The sequence below is a fragment of the Chrysochloris asiatica genome, unplaced genomic scaffold (assembly GCF_000296735.1).
Source record: "Chrysochloris asiatica unplaced genomic scaffold, ChrAsi1.0 scaffold00008, whole genome shotgun sequence".
NCBI lineage: Eukaryota > Metazoa > Chordata > Mammalia > Afrosoricida > Chrysochloridae > Chrysochloris > Chrysochloris asiatica.
The window spans coordinates 28,872,646-28,890,625 of NW_006408526.1; the positions used below are offsets into that span (position 1 = coordinate 28,872,646).

At 46.3% G+C, this 17,980-nt stretch overlaps 2 protein-coding genes across 2 annotated transcripts; both read right to left on the bottom strand.

Annotated features, from left to right (window-relative positions):
- Positions 1-1,569: 1,569 nt before the first annotated feature.
- Positions 1,570-12,178, bottom strand: ZNF259 (zinc finger protein 259). The gene is made up of 14 exons (XM_006833849.1): positions 11,982-12,178; positions 11,661-11,822; positions 11,177-11,267; positions 10,590-10,660; positions 9,589-9,675; positions 9,354-9,476; positions 7,820-7,867; positions 7,613-7,679; positions 7,159-7,229; positions 6,206-6,295; positions 5,380-5,490; positions 4,580-4,666; positions 2,539-2,604; positions 1,570-1,768 (listed from the first exon to the last, which is right to left on the bottom strand). Exons 1-14 carry the CDS (start codon positions 12,150-12,152, stop codon positions 1,634-1,636), a joined length of 1,380 nt encoding a protein of 459 aa, XP_006833912.1. The 5' UTR covers positions 12,153-12,178; the 3' UTR covers positions 1,570-1,633.
- A 2,873-nt stretch (positions 12,179-15,051) lies between these two features.
- On the bottom strand, positions 15,052-16,681 carry APOA5 (apolipoprotein A-V). Its single transcript, XM_006833978.1, has 3 exons — positions 16,633-16,681; positions 16,436-16,547; positions 15,052-15,982 (listed from the first exon to the last, which is right to left on the bottom strand). The coding sequence occupies exons 1-3, from the start codon at positions 16,679-16,681 to the stop codon at positions 15,052-15,054; spliced, it is 1,092 nt and encodes a 363-aa protein (XP_006834041.1).
- Positions 16,682-17,980: the final 1,299 nt, after the last annotated feature.

The window sequence follows — 17,980 nt, forward strand, 5'->3', positions numbered from 1 at the left end:
GATTTCTGAAAACAGAATTTTCAGAAACAAGTACATTTCAGGAAGACTGAGTCAGATTCCAGATAAGGAATAATCCAAATGAAAAGGAACCCAGAAGTATAGTATCACAGGAACCAGGGAAAAGTTGAGAATGTGGAGAATTAAGGATGAGAATCTTTTTCAAGTGGAAAACCACTTGTGAACTTTGGCAAGAGTTTAATACAGAGGTGAGAAGAGATGCATGACATCTATAACTAGGCAAGTCTTTGAAGTTAAACTTACAGTACAAATCTTAGGGTTTGAGACAACATCTCAATCAACAGGTCTTTGTAGAATAACACTAGACTGCAAGGTTGGTTTGAACCACAAGGTTGGAGGTTCTAATTCACCAGCCACTCCTTGGAAATCCTACACAGGGTCACTATGAGTCAGAAACAACTCAAAGGTATTTAACAAATGAACAAAGTACCCTGCAGCCAGCACCTAGGATATCACCACGTGAGACTGTCTGGAGTTAATGGGATGCTAGAAGCTACAGTGCAGAGAACACTGGCCAGAGAGTCTACACTTCACTGTGCTATGAATTTCCAATACAGCTATAGACAGCCCCCTCCCACTCTAGTTGAACCTATTTCTCCGTTTGTAATTGAGAGCAGACCAAAGGATCTCAAATATCTCCAATGGCTCCAGCATGCTGCAATCTCAGAGCTTTGGCATTTGCAATCCCCTCTGGCTGCAAATCTCTCTCCCAGCTATTCACAAGGCTCACTTCATCACCTCTTTTCATTCTGCCTGAATGTCAAATTCTCTATCACCTTCTTGTTGAGATCTTCTGATTTAAAATGATTGAAATGACACATACACAGCACCTTTCCCGGCAATGCCCACAACCCTTTCCTGTCTTACAGTCCTCCAGAGCACTACATACCATCTTGTACCAGTTTATTTGTTCCCTGTCAATTTTCCCATTGTCAACGGAACTGTCAATTGAAGCTCCGTGAAGGATGATGTTTGGTGTGCAGCACGTCACAGACACCCAAACATCTGTTGAAGTAATAAATGAAAATTCAGGTCCAATTCCAAATTACAGTGGTCACATTAGAGGAAATTTTATTCCGGAGTCTGAATTCTAACAGCATCTCTCAAAGAAGGCCAGAGAGATAAATACCTAGGCCAGTGCTGTTTGAAAGCCACCATCTTAATACTTCTAGCACAATAAAGCTAGACTCCCTCCCTACCACTCCTGTTGAAAAGTCAGTATTTACCCAAAACCAACTCTCAAACTCCAGCTGTGGCTGTGTTCCCCATTTCTCCATTTCTGTGATCAAGCTGCGAAGACCATCGGAGCTGCAGGCTGGAGTGGAGCATTCTGTGGAAGGAGGTAAATGCTCCACAGGAAGCCTGGTAATGACACAGACACAGTTCAGTTCATCTCCAGGTTTCTTGGCAGGCTGATTCAAAACTTCCAAAATCAGGTCAAGTGACACAGCGGGATTGCACTTACATCACCAATGGTCTAGAACGTGTGCCTAAATCTCTGACTCAACCCAGTGTCCTCCCTGCCACAGGCAAGGGCTCCTCAACCTAGTGCAATAGTGATAAATAACCCTGCAGTGTGAGCAGCACTGGAGGCTGGAAGCTGGAACCCCCACTGCTACCGCTGTGGGGCCAGGTCTGTCTCATAGCCTTCTGTCTTCATGTCATTGAGTCCCAACTCCTCATTCTGGTCAAATGTGCGCTTGTAACGTTCCACCTTCATCTCAGGGTCATCTTCAGGTGCATACACATTCTGCAGGACCAAGGACAGACAATCAGTGCTTCAGACCATCAAAGCCCATTCCCTAGCAGCAACTTCCAACTCCCACTTTCCCAGAATTTAGTGATTTTTTGTTTTGTTTTCCATTTGCCAACTCCCCAAGGCTAGGCTGATCTAATGGGAAGCAACAGAGCCCACATGAGTTGGGAGTAGAGCAGCCCAATCCCAGAGAGAACTAGGAGACAATTGCCTAGAACACCTTCTCACTGCATCTTCTTCTGAAGAGTGTGGCAATGATCTTAATCACAGAGCTGACAATAGTAACTACTCAATAAATGTTTCTATGATTTTCAACAACCAAGATGCTCCTGTCAGCTGAAAGCCTATCAGTTTTCCAATTTGGCCTCTGGCTGAAGACCCATTACTCATCACTCCACCATCAGACCTGCAGAATGAATACCCCAAAGCTGGGGACAAGAGCTAAGCCATTGGAAAATAAACCAGGAGTGTCTTCTTCCCTCTTTAAATACACTTACAATCCCTCCCACATTCTACTCTTCTCCCTGTGTTCCAATTTCTGCCCTGATGTGGCACTGTAGGATCAGCACTGGACTGTGAGTTCAAACCCATCAGCCACTCCTCGGAAACTCTATGCAGGGTCACTATGAGTCAGAAGTGACTCGATGGCACTTAACAACAACTTAAAATCTGAATCTAGTTGTTCTGTTTCTAGGGAAATGATATATAGTCAAAACATATCAGAAACTATAAACACATGAAATATCAGGGAAGGTTTACTTTACCTGTAAGTAGCTGTTTCCTGCTGGGTCATCCATAACAAAGTGGGCCTTCATGTTACCCTTGATGATCTAAAAGGGAGTGAGAACACAGTGTATAACTTTTATATTTCTCCTAGTTGGAAGAAGCTGTGTCTGCTGGACAACAGCCAACCCAATTTACATTGCAGAGTTCCCAAAGAATTTAAGAATTGGTGGAATTAGGGAGCTCTAGAAGTAGAAGGAGCTCTCTAGTTGCAGAGTACTTGAGAATCAGGCTGCTAACCTCAAGATCAGCAGTGTAAAACTACCAGCCATTTCATGAGAGAAAAAAAGGCTTTCTGCTCCCGTAAAGATTTACAGCCTTGGAAACCCTATGCAGGGTCACTATGAGTCGGAACTGACTCCATGGCATATAACCACCACCACCAGAAGTAGAGTGGAATGCCTGGGTGGCACAAATGGTTAAACATTGAACTATTAACCAAAAGGTTGGTGGGTCAAACCCATCCAGAGGCACCTCAAAGGTAAGACCTGATTCCCAAATGTCAGAGTCTTAAAAACCCTACTAAGCAGTTCTACTCTGTATACATGGAGGCCACGTTGAGTTAGAATCAACTTGAAGACAACTAACAACAATAAAACAGTCGAGTACGAGGGTCTAAGATAAGGATTATTTGAAAGATACTGAAGAAGCAATCCTAGCAACAACAAGTAAAAAATACACGTGGGGAATATACTTATGTATATGCAGCCTGTATGTGTATAGGTTTGTATAAAGGGCTTCAAAAAGCTAATGGAAAATGGAATGAAAAGATAATGGAATGTTTCCATGATTTTTTTGAAGCCCCTGCTTATGTATATACATGCAAGTGACTATAGATAAACACACATGTATATAGGAACACAAGAGACACAATTACAGATATTTTTTATATCACCAAGCATCATACAATATATATAATAGAGCACATGGGGGCACAATTAGGTATTTATTAGTCATAACCAAGCATCTCACAGGATTTGCTTTCTGGGTTTGAAGGATAGGACCACAGACTCACAGGATACCTCTGTCAAAGGCATCAAGTGGTATATGGAGTTGTAACAGCTCACGAGTGTCCATCTGAGATACAACTATTGGTCTCTACTTGTCCAGAGTGAAAAAGAGAGAAACCAAAGACCAAAGACTCAGAGAAGGAAGTAATATACCGCACTAACAGTTTACATGAACTATGGCCTCATCTCCCCTGAGACAGGAAGAACTACCTGATGCCCAGGATCAAGACTACAATAGATGAAAAAAAAAGACTACAACAGATGGACCCTGGTAGATTAGGTAGAAAAATGTAGAACAGAACTTCAAATCCTAGCTCAGACAGACTAGATGACTCTCCAAGATTACTGCCCTGATACTCTTTAAAACTTGAACCAAACAAAACTAGCTTAGCTGAATGACAGACAGGCTCAGAAAATAATGAATATCACCATGAGTACTGTGTTCCTTTAAAAAACCACCCATAAGACCAAAGGGCCAACAACTGCTTTAAAATAAAGTTGACAATGTACAGGGGGCAGGGAGACTAAATTAATGGTAACAGAACAATCCAAATGAAAATACTGAGAATGTCCATGCTTTGTGAAGAATATAACCAATGTCAATGAGCAATTTGTGTAGACACTGTTGACTGGGAACCTACACTGTTGTGTAAACCTCTCATCAAAAACACAATAAAATATTATTTAAAAGAAAAAGTGTGATGCAAATGAACTCCAAACTAGAATTGTATTCCCAGTCTCCCATAATTCCAGTATGAAGATAGAATAAAGAAATCCTTAGATATGTCTCAAAACTATTACTTTCCAATGACTCCTCAGAAAGCTACTGGAGAAGATACTCCAATAAAACACAGTAGAAAACCAAGACAGAAGATAACAAAAGATATCAGAAACCAGAAGACTCCCCAGCAGGTGGGGTAAGAGAGATGCCTGAAAGATGGGAAGAAGTGGGTATGTAGCCTCTGATTCACTGGAGCCCCAAGACTCCTAGTACTGGTCAGGGTGTTCTTACCTGGTCCAACTTGTTACTAAACTCCTGCAGTTTTTCTGCCTGGCCAGGACTGGAACTGTCCCCCAATGTGAAGGGGTTCTTGGTTACCTGCAATAAATGGCACAAGCGCTCAAATTAGGCATTCAAATTGCTAGCATCCTGCTAGGTTTCACCAGCCTAATGGAGGTAACACGAGGGTGCCTAGTTAGGCAGACTGGGTCTCCACTTATCCCATATCACCTTTCGATTGGGCAGGCACTCATGGAAATCTACACATCAACCAACTGGCAGTGATGAACAACAACTACAATTGTTTTCTTACAAACTGGAGAAGAAATGCAAAGATAAAGTTCAACTTATAAAGACAAAATGCCCAACAACTGAGTATCGACAAAGTTAATGGATTCATCAAGAGGATAAATATGTGGGTTAAGACAACACATACAAGGAGGCTTCAAAAAGGTCATGGAAAAACTCCATTATCATTCAATTCCATTTTCCCACAAACTTTATGAAGCTGCCTTGTATGTATGTAGGGGAGTTTTAGGTATTGATAAGACCTTCATCCCCTCATTTTACAGTGATATAAATGCTTTATCTGAAATCAAAAATTACAGGGTCCCAGAGGAATTTTCATTAAAAATTTCCCATAAACTTTTCTTCCCAACCCAAAATTACATTTAAGTCTCTTAACTCAGCTTTTAGGCAAAGAAATCCCAAGTGATCAGCACCAAAAACTAGGCCATTTGAGGTCTTTCAGCCCTTTTCCCACAGCAGAATTGCTGGGCGCAGCTCTAACTACACGCAAGGGAGGGACTCACCAGCTCCCGGATGTCCTTCAGCAGCCCCTCCAGTGTGGTAAACTTGCCCCCGAGGATAGCCATGCCCAGTTCAAATTCCAACTCTGGGATTTCCACGCTACAGGTCTCAGACTGAGAGAGGAGAAGTCTAATGAAGCTTTCAATCAGGAGCAAAGAAAATTAACCAGAAGCCTCTGCCAAGTTAATACCAGCAAGTGACCGTTCAAGGATAAAAGTCAGCTGAACCCATTTCTGTTTCCCCCAGGTTAAAGTTAGAGATGTGCTCATGTCAATCTGAACCAGAGAAAAGGAACCAACTCAATAGAGGAAGACTGAATCGCAGCTCCAAGCCGCAGGGATCTGTCAGTAGACATCAGAGAAGAGGGCCCATTACAGATCCGAAATGCCAAAAAGCTACAGAATCATAACAAAGAGTTTGTGGTTCACCTTCTGGATCTGAAATTCCAGCAACAGATTAACCATGCTCAAGTTCCCCAAACCCATGGAAGTTGGTAGACGCACCTCATGCCTCCAGGATAGTATTTTTTTTTTTTCCTTAAATGTTTTATTGTGAATTATGTGATAGTTTACATGGAAGAACATTAGTTTTACATTCATTCTATAGTATATCGTCTCATTGCCATGGTTACAATCCCCTCCATGCAATCCTTCCAGGATAGTATTTTTCAGAGAAAGACTAAGAGGGGGCTTCAGAGAGGTCTTGGAAAAAATAAATGGAACTTAAAGGACAATGAAATTTTACCACAAATTTTTTGAAGTGCCCTCGAATTTCTTCGAGATAGGGACAGAGATGAGGACAATGATCATTTGCAAAAACATTTATTACCTTGAGGAGATCTCTGGTCATATCTGAGGAGTCAGTGACATAAAGGGTGATTCTGGTGCCCAAGGGCTCTACCGCGCCTCCAGACTTCACCTGCACACAGGATAGTCGTCTGTAGCAGCAGCAACAAGAACCCAGGCCTCAGCTAGCACCAGTGAGACCTCGAGGATAAGCTTTGACCTCCAATCAGTTGGAGCCTTTTAAAGGCTCCCAAAAACAAAGGCTTCTAAGCCACAGGAACAACAGCCACCCAAATGAATAAACACAAAGAGCTGGCCAGGCCTGGAGTGCCCAGCACCAACAGCCTGCCAAAACTTACCCAAATTGTCAAGAAACCCTGACTTTACCTTTAAAACATAAAATCAGGACTCTCCGAATTGAAAAGAACTTTAAGGGTTTCATCAACTGCAGCTAATGTGTTTATAATAGCTACATGACTTTAAGAAGGTAGCCATCTTATGCTTGAATACACGTTATTGTTGTTAAGTGCCGGCTGCCGACTCACAGCGACTCAGTATAGGGTTTCCAAGGAGTGGCTGAGCTTTTGGTTAACAGTCTAGTGCTTACCCTACAGCACCATCCCAGGACTTCATAGGGAAAGGGAATTTACAACCCCCAAAGCAGCCTATTTTATTTTCACACAGCTCTGGCTGTTGGGAAATTCTTTATTAGGGAGTCACAATCTGCCCCCCCTGAACTTCCACCCCTCTCAGGAGAGAGACAAAGTGTTGTCTCTATTCCATATAACTAACATGAGTCTTAAATGAGTTATGGTGCCTCTTTCTTCTCTAGGCTGATTCCCATTTCCTTCAAGGGCTCCTGAACTTACACTAAGCGTAAGAGAAAGTCCCAAGTCCCTGTAACCCAGAGCACTAGGTATAGAGTGGGTGAAGTTAGAGAAGGAGATCACCCTTACCTTAAGCTAGTCTTCACCTCAGAAACAGCAGCCCACCTACCTCATTGGTCCGATGCCCACAGTTCTCACAGTTGGTAGCCATGATGATAACCTCCTTAAAGTGGGGGATTTCTGGAAGATGTGGTCAAGGAAATCTGCTTCCAGGAGAGCAAGAGCACCCTTTGGAGAACAAATCCAAACTCCAAACCAGTAAGTGCTGGTTCCAGAATAGTCAGGAAACAGATCACAAAAAGCAGCCGAACACAGACGCTGCTCCAGAGGAGAGCAATTCCCCAACCCATGGTGATCCCTGTTAACAAATGTGTGCAGATGGAGTGCAAGTCACATGCAGGAGCCTCAAGACCATGGTCTCATCCTCTCCTTGGATCCAAAAAGCCAGGGTACATCGTCTTACTAATAAAAGGCAACATCTTTCTCATCATCAGAATGGAACAATCTGAGTACCACTTCAGGCCTGAGCCAGAGGAGCAACCCAACTGCCCAACAAAAGATACGAACTAGCTTCATGTTGGTTTGAGCTGGAGCACCGCATTCTGGGCAGTTTGTGTTGAACTGTAGCACCTAGAATACAATTTGGGGACACAGGGTGAGCCTTTCCAGGAGGATACTCAGTCAAAGACTCACAGTGGTACCCATGTTGGTGATGAAGAAGAGAGCCACTGAGCAGTCTCAGTCCCTACTCCTTCATGGACAATACTCACTTCATTTTTGAGATCATCCTCTTTCGGCTTCTCTTCTGGTACCTCTGCCTAAAATAGCAGACATACAAATCATATGTTGGCAGGTATGCCTCAGCCTCCCAACACCCTACCCAAGAGTGGGAGAGAATGCTGCAGTTTGCTCATGCCACATGCCACCTCATGGGTTTGACAGTGATGTGTCAAAGCCCCAGTCAGTGGAAGAAGAGAGTTCAAGATTGACTACAGCCACTGTCATCCTTTACCAAGAGATTTACGCCAAGTCTTTGGTGGGAACCCAAATGCTCCTTCAAAGTAAGGATGATGAGACTCTATCTCATGTTCTTTGGACGTGTTATGCAGAAGGGCCAGTCCCGGAGAAGGACACCATACTTGGGAAAGGGTCAGTGAGAAAGAGGAAGACCCTCAATGAAATGGACTAATAACAGCTGCTGCAACAATGGGCTCAAACATAACAACTGTGATGACGGGGAGGACAGGGCAGTGTTTCGTTCTTTTGTATGCAGGGTCACTATGAGTTGGAACCAAATCAACTGCGCATAAAAAAACATGAGAGGCAAAAACATACTGTGATAGCTGGACTGCAAAGTCAGTTTGAACCAAAGGTTGGTGGTTCAAGCTCCTCGAAAACCCTATACAGGATCACTATGGGTCAGAACCTACTTGACAGCATTTAACAACCACCACCACCGACTCCTCTATGAAAGAAATGACCTGGTGATTTTTCCCTCATTAAGATTTCAAAATAGGAAACCCTATGAGGTAGTTCTACCTTGTCCTACAGGGTCACTATGAATTGGAAACAACTAAGCAACAATACACATTTAATTCTCAAAGCTACTTTATGAGATAGGTACTATTTACACTGCTATTTTATAAAAAAGAACATAGACCCAGAACATTTACAAAACATGCCGAAGGGGATAAGATTCTTATGATTCAACAGTAATTGTTATCATGACTAATTGTGACTGTCACAACTGTAAAGGTAGAAGTTTTGTAACAAAACAGGGGAGTGGTTAATCTTACAGTCCAGAAAACAGAGGACCCTAGGATCATCAAGGGAGAAGAGCACATGCAGAATGCTGGACCTTATCCAGTGAAGCAGCAACATCAGAGATGGAGGTAGAGTTGGGGACATGGAGAGAGGGAGTAGCTGAGGACTCTAGATATATGGAAAGAGAGGGACTGAGAGCTGGCAGCTAGGAGGTAGACTTGTAGAATGTGTCCTTTGGTGGTGTAAACTATTATATATGCCTGAGTGTTTTTAAAAAAAAAAGAGCTAAAGTGAATAGAGAGAAATACTATTAACTGATGGTACATGGAGGGGATTATAATCAGTGTAATGAAACAAAGTATATGATTTGTTGAATGTAAAACTGATGATTTGCCCTGTAAACTGTCATGCAATTCACAACTTATACAAAAAAAAAACCCAAACCCATACTGTGACACAGTGCCAGGGCATCAGTAGCAAAGTAGGTTTCCACAGACTCCAAGCAATTTTAGAGAATTTTGGCCCTTTATATCCATTTACCTGGAGTCCCAGCATCTCATCCTGCTTTGAAGTCCGGGTGTAGTGTGTGATCAGCAAGGCATCATCTTTCTGGGGAGCAAATGGGTTTTCCACGAAGCTGTTCCCTGAGGGATCATCAATGATCTAACAGATGAGTAAGGAAACAGTAAATGTAGCAAGAAATCATATAAGAATCTCAATCTTGGTGGTTGGTCTTCCCCCAAATCTAGGACAACTAGAGTTCCTCAACACTTACCAGAGTGAAAGGGGAAGCCAGTTGCTTTAGCTCCTTCAGTTTGACAATGAATTCATCAATTCTTTCAGCTATGGTTTCTTCACTTGCCTGTCATGAACAGAAAAGACCTATTTGCCCTAGTGGTATAGCGCCTACCCACCATGCCCATGTCACTTCCAGCCCTGTCTTAACATGAGTGGGAACAGCACACCAGCTTGCAGTTTATGGGTGGTGCCAGATGACCTCAATTCCTCACTCATTCCACCATTTAGGTCTAGGCACTTGTGCTGGGGTAGGGGCAGAGCAGTAAATAAATCACAGTCCTGTCAAAGGATCCCAACTAACTGGGAAGACACACGACTAAATATGCATTTATATTACATTGTTTTGTCATAATTAATCTCAAGATCGAGTGGAATACTCAGGAAGCATAGATAACTAAAAGTATTTTAAAAGATTCATCAGAGGTAATATCACACTGGCTACCTGAGATGAGGACGAGCCCTGGTAGTGTAATGGTTACACATTGGGCTGCTAATCACAAGGTCAACAGTTCGAATCTACCAGCAATTCTGCAGAGGAAAGATGAGGCTTTCTGTTTCCGTAAAAATGTAAAGTCTTGGAAACCCTATGCAGGGTCGCTGTGAGTCAGAACTGACTCAACGGCATACCACCACCATCTGAGATGAAGAGTACTGATGCGGCATTGTAGGGTAAGCACCGGACTTATCCAACAGCAATTCAAACCCACCAGATGCTTCTCAGAAACTCCATACAAGGTTGCTATAAGTCAGAACCAACTCAATGGCACTTAACAACAATCTGAGATGAGACTTGAATTTATACTGAGGAGAAAGGAACAGCAGAAAAAAATGTACTATGACAGCTACAGCATCACCACGTACTTCCTCAAAATATTCTCACACATTCAAGTCAACTACATGGATAGCCAATACATGTCCATTCAGAAACCTGTATTAAATTGTTCCTTAAGCTGCTGCCATCAGAAAACCCCAACTCACCCTTCGTGTAGGCTGGTCCTGCTCCAGGCCAGAAATAGCACGGCTGATCAAGCCTTCAACAGTGGTCAGAGCTTGAGAACAAGAACAAAAGATATGTGAGTCTTGGCTCTGCTGTCATGTCCCCGAATGACCCTAAGCAACTCACTTGACCTCTCTGGGTCTTAACTTCCTATCTGTAAATGAAGAAGCCAGACACAGGATCCATTCATCTCTAATAACAGGGATACTACAATTCTATAAAGGTACACCATAGTCTATTGTTGTTGTTGTTGGGAAGTGCCGTCGAGTCAGTTCCAACCCACAGCAACCCTGTATAGGGTTTCTGAGGAGCGGCTGGTGAGCTTGAACCACCGACCTTGAAGTTCAAACAGCTTTGCAGTCTGGTGCATTATCCCACAGCGCCACACTAACTACTATCTCAGACTGTTTTACTTAAGATGTCTACTCATGTTAAACCATTCAAGTTCGTAATAATTACAGAGCTAATCCCATACACAAGCTACTAAACTGACACAAGGGGTTTTGCAACAGTGCAGGAAAGATTTCAGGTGCGTGTGAACAGCTCAAATGCCCACTCTTCAACTTACCGCCCTTCTGGCTGAAAGCAGGAATTTCAAAATCCAGTTCGGGGATCCTTGTGGAGGCAGAGTCAGTCTTCACCACCTCTCTGTTCATGTCCTGGGCAGAAAGAAATACGCTGGGTCCAGAAAGAAGGGTTAACAATACAAGCTGTTCTCAGGAAACGTCATCTTCCATTTAACTCCAGCCCAGCTAATTTCTCCTCTCTCCACTCCAGGGAGTCAATACTACTCCTGCAAATAGTCCAGGTAGTGTTAGGCTACCCAGATGATAAGAATACTTACTAGTCAAAGCAACCATTGCACGTTTCCTATTCTCTGACAACTTTCACCCATCTTATTTTACCTAGGAGGATGATACACAGGCACCATTTTTCAAAGGAAGGAACAGGCTTGTTGGCATAGGGAGATTTACATGAAGACCCATCAAGACTGGACTCCAGTCTCCAAACTCGCTCTAGAATACTGGGGTACCTGCTCTGGGTTGTCTCACCTCCTGGGCTTTCACGGTCAAAGTGTAGCGCACTCCCTGGTCCTGGATCCTGCCTGCCGACTGGATCTCCGTGTTGGTCCAGCCACAGTGCTCGCACGAGAAAGAGCTCACGATTATTTCTCGGAAGAAGGGGATCTTGGTGAGCAGGAGGCGCGTCACGCCCTAAGAAAGGCGAAAGCACCAAAGGAAGAAATCGATGAACCCCCAATTCCACGCCCTAAAGACCCAGGAGGCACAGACCGGTTCCCAATTGAGCCCCTCCAGTCCTCTCTCCGCGGCAGCCTAACCCTCCGGCCACCCGCGGCCGCGCCCCCATCTCACATTGCGGTAACAGTTCATGCACAGTGAGTCGATCTCGGTGGGCTGCTGCTCTTCGTCCTCGGCGCTGATGGGTCGGAACAAGCTTCCCGGGGCGAGAGACCGGGTCAGGGCAGCTGAGGGGGCGGTGGTAGCTCCCAGGGACCCTGATTCCACAGCTCCAGTATCCGACATCGCTACCACGCGCCTCTCAGCTCTCCGCTTCCGGCTTCCGCTCCTCTCTCCAGCCTTCTTCCTCTGGCATTTCCGCCAGCTGTGAACCCGCCCTTTCTTAAAGAGGCCGCAGACCTTGGGCCTTCGGGGAACCAAATCTGAAGGTTTTATGATTCTTCAGACTTCCATAGCCAGCGCTAGTCAATTTTAACCTCCACCTCAGTTCTAGTATCATTTCATCCCAAAATGTCCTCTCAAGCCCGTTCCAATTTTTTGTGTTCTCCGGTAGCACCCACCCATTGCAATCCGTTCCGACTCTTAGAGACCCTGTAGAACAGAATAGAACTGCTCCTTAGGGTTTCTGAGACAGTAAATCTTTAGGAGAACAAATAGCGTCATCTTCTCTTGGGAGATGCTGATGGTTGAACCACTGACCTCGTGTTTAGCAACCCAATGCCTAACCTACAGCACCACCAGGATCTGCCTGCAAGAGCTTTGAGGGCAAGGGACCTGTCTGGTCTTCAGCATCCCTGAGGAGGTGAGCTTAGTTCCACTGTTGGGCCAAACGCTGCTTTGGCGCTAAATACCCTCTCTCTGGTTTTTGTTTGTAAACGTTTCCTCCTAACCTCTCCTCTCCTTAAACTGGGCCCATAACCCAGTGTTATAGCTGAAAGTAGCTAAACCCAGGGTGTTAAGAGGTTTTACCTGTGGACATGACAAGCCAGATTCATGTGGGGTATGATGTGAGGGATTGGGAAGGTATTGGGACCCCTTCTCATAGATTGAAGTATGTCCCCCGCAAAAAATATGTGTCAACTGGCTGGGTCATGATTCTAAGTGGTTTGACAGTTAAGTGATGATTTCCAATGATGTGATCTGATGTGATAATCCAATAAAAGGATCAAGAATGGGGTGCAATAGCCTTAATCCCATCACAGCTATGATCTGATGTAAGGGAGTTTTACATAAGTATGGCCAGCAACATCTTTTATTTTGTTGTTATTGTTAACTGCCTTCAAGTTAGTTCCAACTCATGTTGTTGTTGTTGTTAAGAGCCATTCAGTCAGTTCTGACCCATAGCAACCCTGTATAGGGGTTCCAAGGAGCCGCTGGTGAGCTGGAACCACCAACCTTGCAGTTCAAACGACTTTGCAGTCCAGCACATTAACCCACAGTGCCACACCAGGACTCCCTGCAGCGACCCCTAATAGGGTTGCCGAGGAGCAGTTGGTGGGTGTGAACTGCTGATCTTGAGGTTAGCAGTCCAGTGCTTATCTTACAGCCCAACACCAGGACTCCATCTTTTCTATTACAAGAGAAAGAGACCGGAGTGGAGTGTGTCCTTTGGACCTGGAGTCCCAGCACTGTGAAACTCCTAGATCCAGAGGAAGAGTGGTGCCAAAACACAGGGAAATCTTCAAGAAGTGCTGGAAGGAGACGAGTACCTTCCTCCTAAACTGTTAGTCAACAGAGTGAGAAAGCTTTCTCTAGAATTCAGACTTCAGCCTCCTATGTTGTGAAGGAATAGATTGCTGTTTGTTAAAGGCATACACTTACGGTATTTCTGTTATAGCAGCTCTAGAGAACTAAGATATCCCTGCACTCAGGTCCTGAAAAGGACATGTTAAAGGAAAAGGGGCTGGGGCCTGGGCAGCCCTTTCCTCTGTCCTCCCTTACCCACAATTCCAGAGGTCCCAGGAGGATCTATGAGGAGCTTTGGTGCTCCTAAGCAAATGTATATATGGGTGAGGGAATTTGAAGGTTAAGGGATTCCAAGAAGGAGTCGGTCATTAAGAGACCAAAGTTTGGTATAGCAGGAATAAAGGAGACAAGCCATTTCTGAAGTCTCTGTCTCCCAAGACCACAGTCCTACCCCCAACCCACAGCAGAAAGCTGCATCTAGCCAGAAAGTCTCAAAGCAGAGCCCAGCCAGAGCCAGGCCCTTCTGACTGCCTTTGACTGGGTTGTTGTTGTGAAGTGCTGTCAAGTCGGTTCCCACCCATAGAGACTCTGTATAGGGTTTCTAAGGAGCAGAACCACCAACCTTGCAGTTCAAACAGCTTTGCAGTCTGGCGCATTAACCCACAGCCCCACACCAGGATTCCCTTGACAGGGTAAGGCTAATGAAAATGAGCAGCACTGGAGTGAGTGGTAGGTGTATGTGCACTGGGAAATGAAGCCACTGATCTCAGTTATGACACAAATGAGAAACACGCCAGGTAAACATGTTTCCATCATAAGCATCTATTTCAATGGAGTCAGAAGATGTTTCAGCTTGGGAATCAGAAGGGAGGAGCTGGCCATGGGGAGGGCATACAATCTGCTCCCCAGAGGGCTTAAGAAGTCCCCACAGTTTGAATGGTTCAGTTAGGACCTGTTTACAGGTATAGAGCTATGTAAGGAATTACAGGCTCTGCTCCCTCCCATGATTCCTATCCACCAGCCTCAAATCCAGCAGGAATTCACACACACACACACACACACTCTGTATTCCCTTCATATTTTCCTCCTTTCTCCCAAAAGTGCATGTCATGGGGGAAGAAAGCTCCTCTCCGTGGACCATCTGAAGCAGGGGCCACGAGTTGACCAGAGTGACCGGAGTTCAGCTCAGGAGTGAAGTGGCACAGGCTTCCCGGCACAATTGCAATGGGCTTGCAGTTAACGACCTGAACACACAGTGCTTCTTTCCCCTCCCCACTCCCACCAGCCCTGACTGGTTTCCCAAATGAGCCCAGGAAGCCGGTTTGTAAAGCCTGGTAGTGTAATGCATCCGGATGGGGTTTGCAAGAGGCTGGCCTCACTGCTTCGGATACTCTGGCCTTCGCCCAACAGGTCATTGTCGGGACTAAGCATGCTAGGGGCTCAGGTCTCTGGCTCCCAGACTAAGAGCTGGGGCGTTGACACCTGGGCATGAGGACACTCAGGATTCCCCCAGATGGCTAGGGTCCTGGTCGTGGAGGCTGTGGCTGATGTCTTCCCACAGGTCGTCAAGACGGGCCTGAAGCTTGCTCAGGGCCTTTCCTCTGTCTGCTTGAAGGAATTCAGGAGCAAAGGCACTGTGGCCTGGTGGGGGCGGCGCCAGCTGCTGCTGGACCTCCTCCGTCTCCCGGTCGATGGCTTGGGTGAAAGCAGCGATCTGCAGAAAGGTGTCATGGCGGAAAGCCTGGAGTCGCTGACGTACCTCCTCTGAGAGCACCTGGGGGTCAGGGACGGTCTCCTCCTCCGCGCCATCCGCCCCAGCGCCGGCGAAGGCACTGAGCTCATCACGCAGTTGGTCCAAGTTCTGCTGGATGCGTGCGTGCAGCGCCTTGGCCTGAAGCGTGAGTTTACGCGAGAGTACTTGCACACAGCGACTGAGGCGCTTGGGACTGGCGGGGGCGTGGGGTGCCACGCTGCGGTGCAACTCCTGCACGTGGCGTCCGATGCCTGTCACCAGGCGCTCGGCGTATGGGTGAAAGAGTTCCTTAACACGGCCGGTGGTGTGTGCAACACGGTTCTGCAATTCCTGCAGTAAACCTCGCGCCTCACCCACGCCCCCTAGCAGCTGGGCCTTGGTGTCCTCCCCGACCACGCGCAACTGCTCCTGCAACTCCTGGACTCGCAGGGCCACCTGCTCCATCAGCTCCACAGTGTAGGGTTTCAGCTGCTGCCGCAGCCCCTCCAGATTCCAGCCCACGCGCTCATGCGCCTCGGTCATGTATGGCGCCAGGCGTGCCCTCACCTCTTCCAGCTCCTCCTGTAGCTGCTGTCGTGTGCCTTCGGGGTCCTGCGGCTGTCCACTCAGAGGGCCCAGCTTTTCGAGGAACTTGTCCATATTGTTGAGGTTTTGTTCAAGACTGTCTTTCAGGCTCCTAGGGGAGAGGACAAACATCCAGGCCATCAGACTCCTACCCTCCAGTACTGTCTTCTTTGCCCCAGAGACATCTCCGAGAAAACTCAAGGACTGTAGCCCAAAAGCTGGGAATTCTAGTCCTAACCTCCTCACACATGCACTGAAGAGAGCACATCTCATGCAAAACACTGTCTGAAGAAGCATAGATGTACCTCGAGTCTCATAGAATCCTTATTCTGAGGGCCACCGTGGGGTCTTCAGCCTGATCCCAGGACCCACACCTCAGTGAAGTCAGGGCTGGGGCTACAGGTAGAGAATGCTGAAGAGCCCAGGAAGACCAGGAGATAGCTGGACAAGGCTAACACCATTCCAGCTGGGCCATGTCCAGTCAGGACTGCAGAAGTTGAGGAATCAGGGACAGTGCATCATCCCTTGGTTCTCTTCACCCACACCCCTTGCCCTAGCCACTCACAAGGGCTCCCGCGTCAGCTTCTGCTGCTGCATTTGCTCCATCCTGCCTTTGTCTTTGCTGCTCTGGCTGAAGTAGTCCCAGAAGCTTTTCTGTGCCTGGGTGACTGAAGACCCTGTGGAGAGACATGGAGTTGAGCAAGGACTGAGTTCTCCTCCCTCAGGTGTACAGCACCCCTCTGTCCAGGGTTGGAGACCCACCTGAAAACAGGGCCAGAGCCCATATCAGAACTGCAGCCCCACATGCCATTGTCCGCTCTGAGAAGGAAGGTGAATGGAGGCCTGGTTGAGGTGAAGGCACAAAAGGAGGGATGTCTGTCACAGTGACTTCCCTCAGAATCTACCCCAAACCTTAGGATGGAGGGAAAGCAGAGCTGTTAGCCTACATAAATGTAGCTGAGAGGGAAAGGGTATCTTCCTCAGACATGGGGGTGGGCGAGCAAACTGTTCCCTTCTCACCTCAGTCACATAATATGTGTGAGTGTGAGCTCAAACCATTTTGTAAAAGCTCTCCCACCAGCTCTTTCCCCAAACCCCAGGAAAGTTCTCTAGCCCACTTCTGTCTCACTCCCTTATCACCTGTCCTTCCAATTCATGGCTGGGAAAACTGAGGCATACCAAGAAGGGCAAAACAGTGCTGCCAAAGTGCTCCAAGAGACTGTTCTCACTTCTTTGTTCTATCTCCAGCTCTCTGCTGATGGCTCCAATCCCCAGTCCTTAGCCTGATTACTTGCTTACCTGCCTCAGTTCTGGGCACAGAGAGCAGACATTCAGCTTTATACTCCAGGAGCCTGGGTTGCTGGCAACAATTGTTCTGAGTAAATACCACGTGGAGGTTCAAAGAAGGATGACCTCAGCTGCCATCCAGCACTCACCTCCTGCCCTTTTCCTGGCAGCCAGAGGGTTAATGAGTGTTCTGGTATCATTAGGGGCTGCCCCAGTACAGAAGTACTTCCTGGCAAATTTTCTTGGGAGTGGGACTGAATTCCCAATTCCCCCTACCTCCCATGACCTTCAACTTTCCCAGTGTCCTGCTGGCTGGCCCACCAAATAGAGATGAGCTTGTTTGTCTGCTGAAGGCCCCTCTCTTACTCAACTGCCCTGATATATTGTACCCCAGACAAACAGCAGCAGTGTCCCGCTGCTGACCAAAGCCTAAGCAACCCTTGATTGACTCAGTCAGACTGAGATGAGCCGGCATTTGTGGAGTTATATAGATCTTCTCACATCCTGTTTTGTGAAATGATCCTAGACCCAGCAGAGGAAGACAGGTGGGGTGAAGATGAGACGGTGAATGGTGTCTGGGCCAGGGATGCTGGGCCCAAGGAAGTGAAGCAAGAGCAGGATTCTCTTCATGGGGAAAAGTTTAACTCCATCCATAGATCCTTTGAACTCCATCCATTTAGACTGTTCTCTGAGGGTATACCCACTCCATATATTTTACACACACATTCATAACGCCTGATTTTTGTTCCTGTTTCTTGAATCTGTCCCATCTGCTACATCTCTGTCACCCCCACTGCCTCTATTTTTCTCACCTTGATTGCAT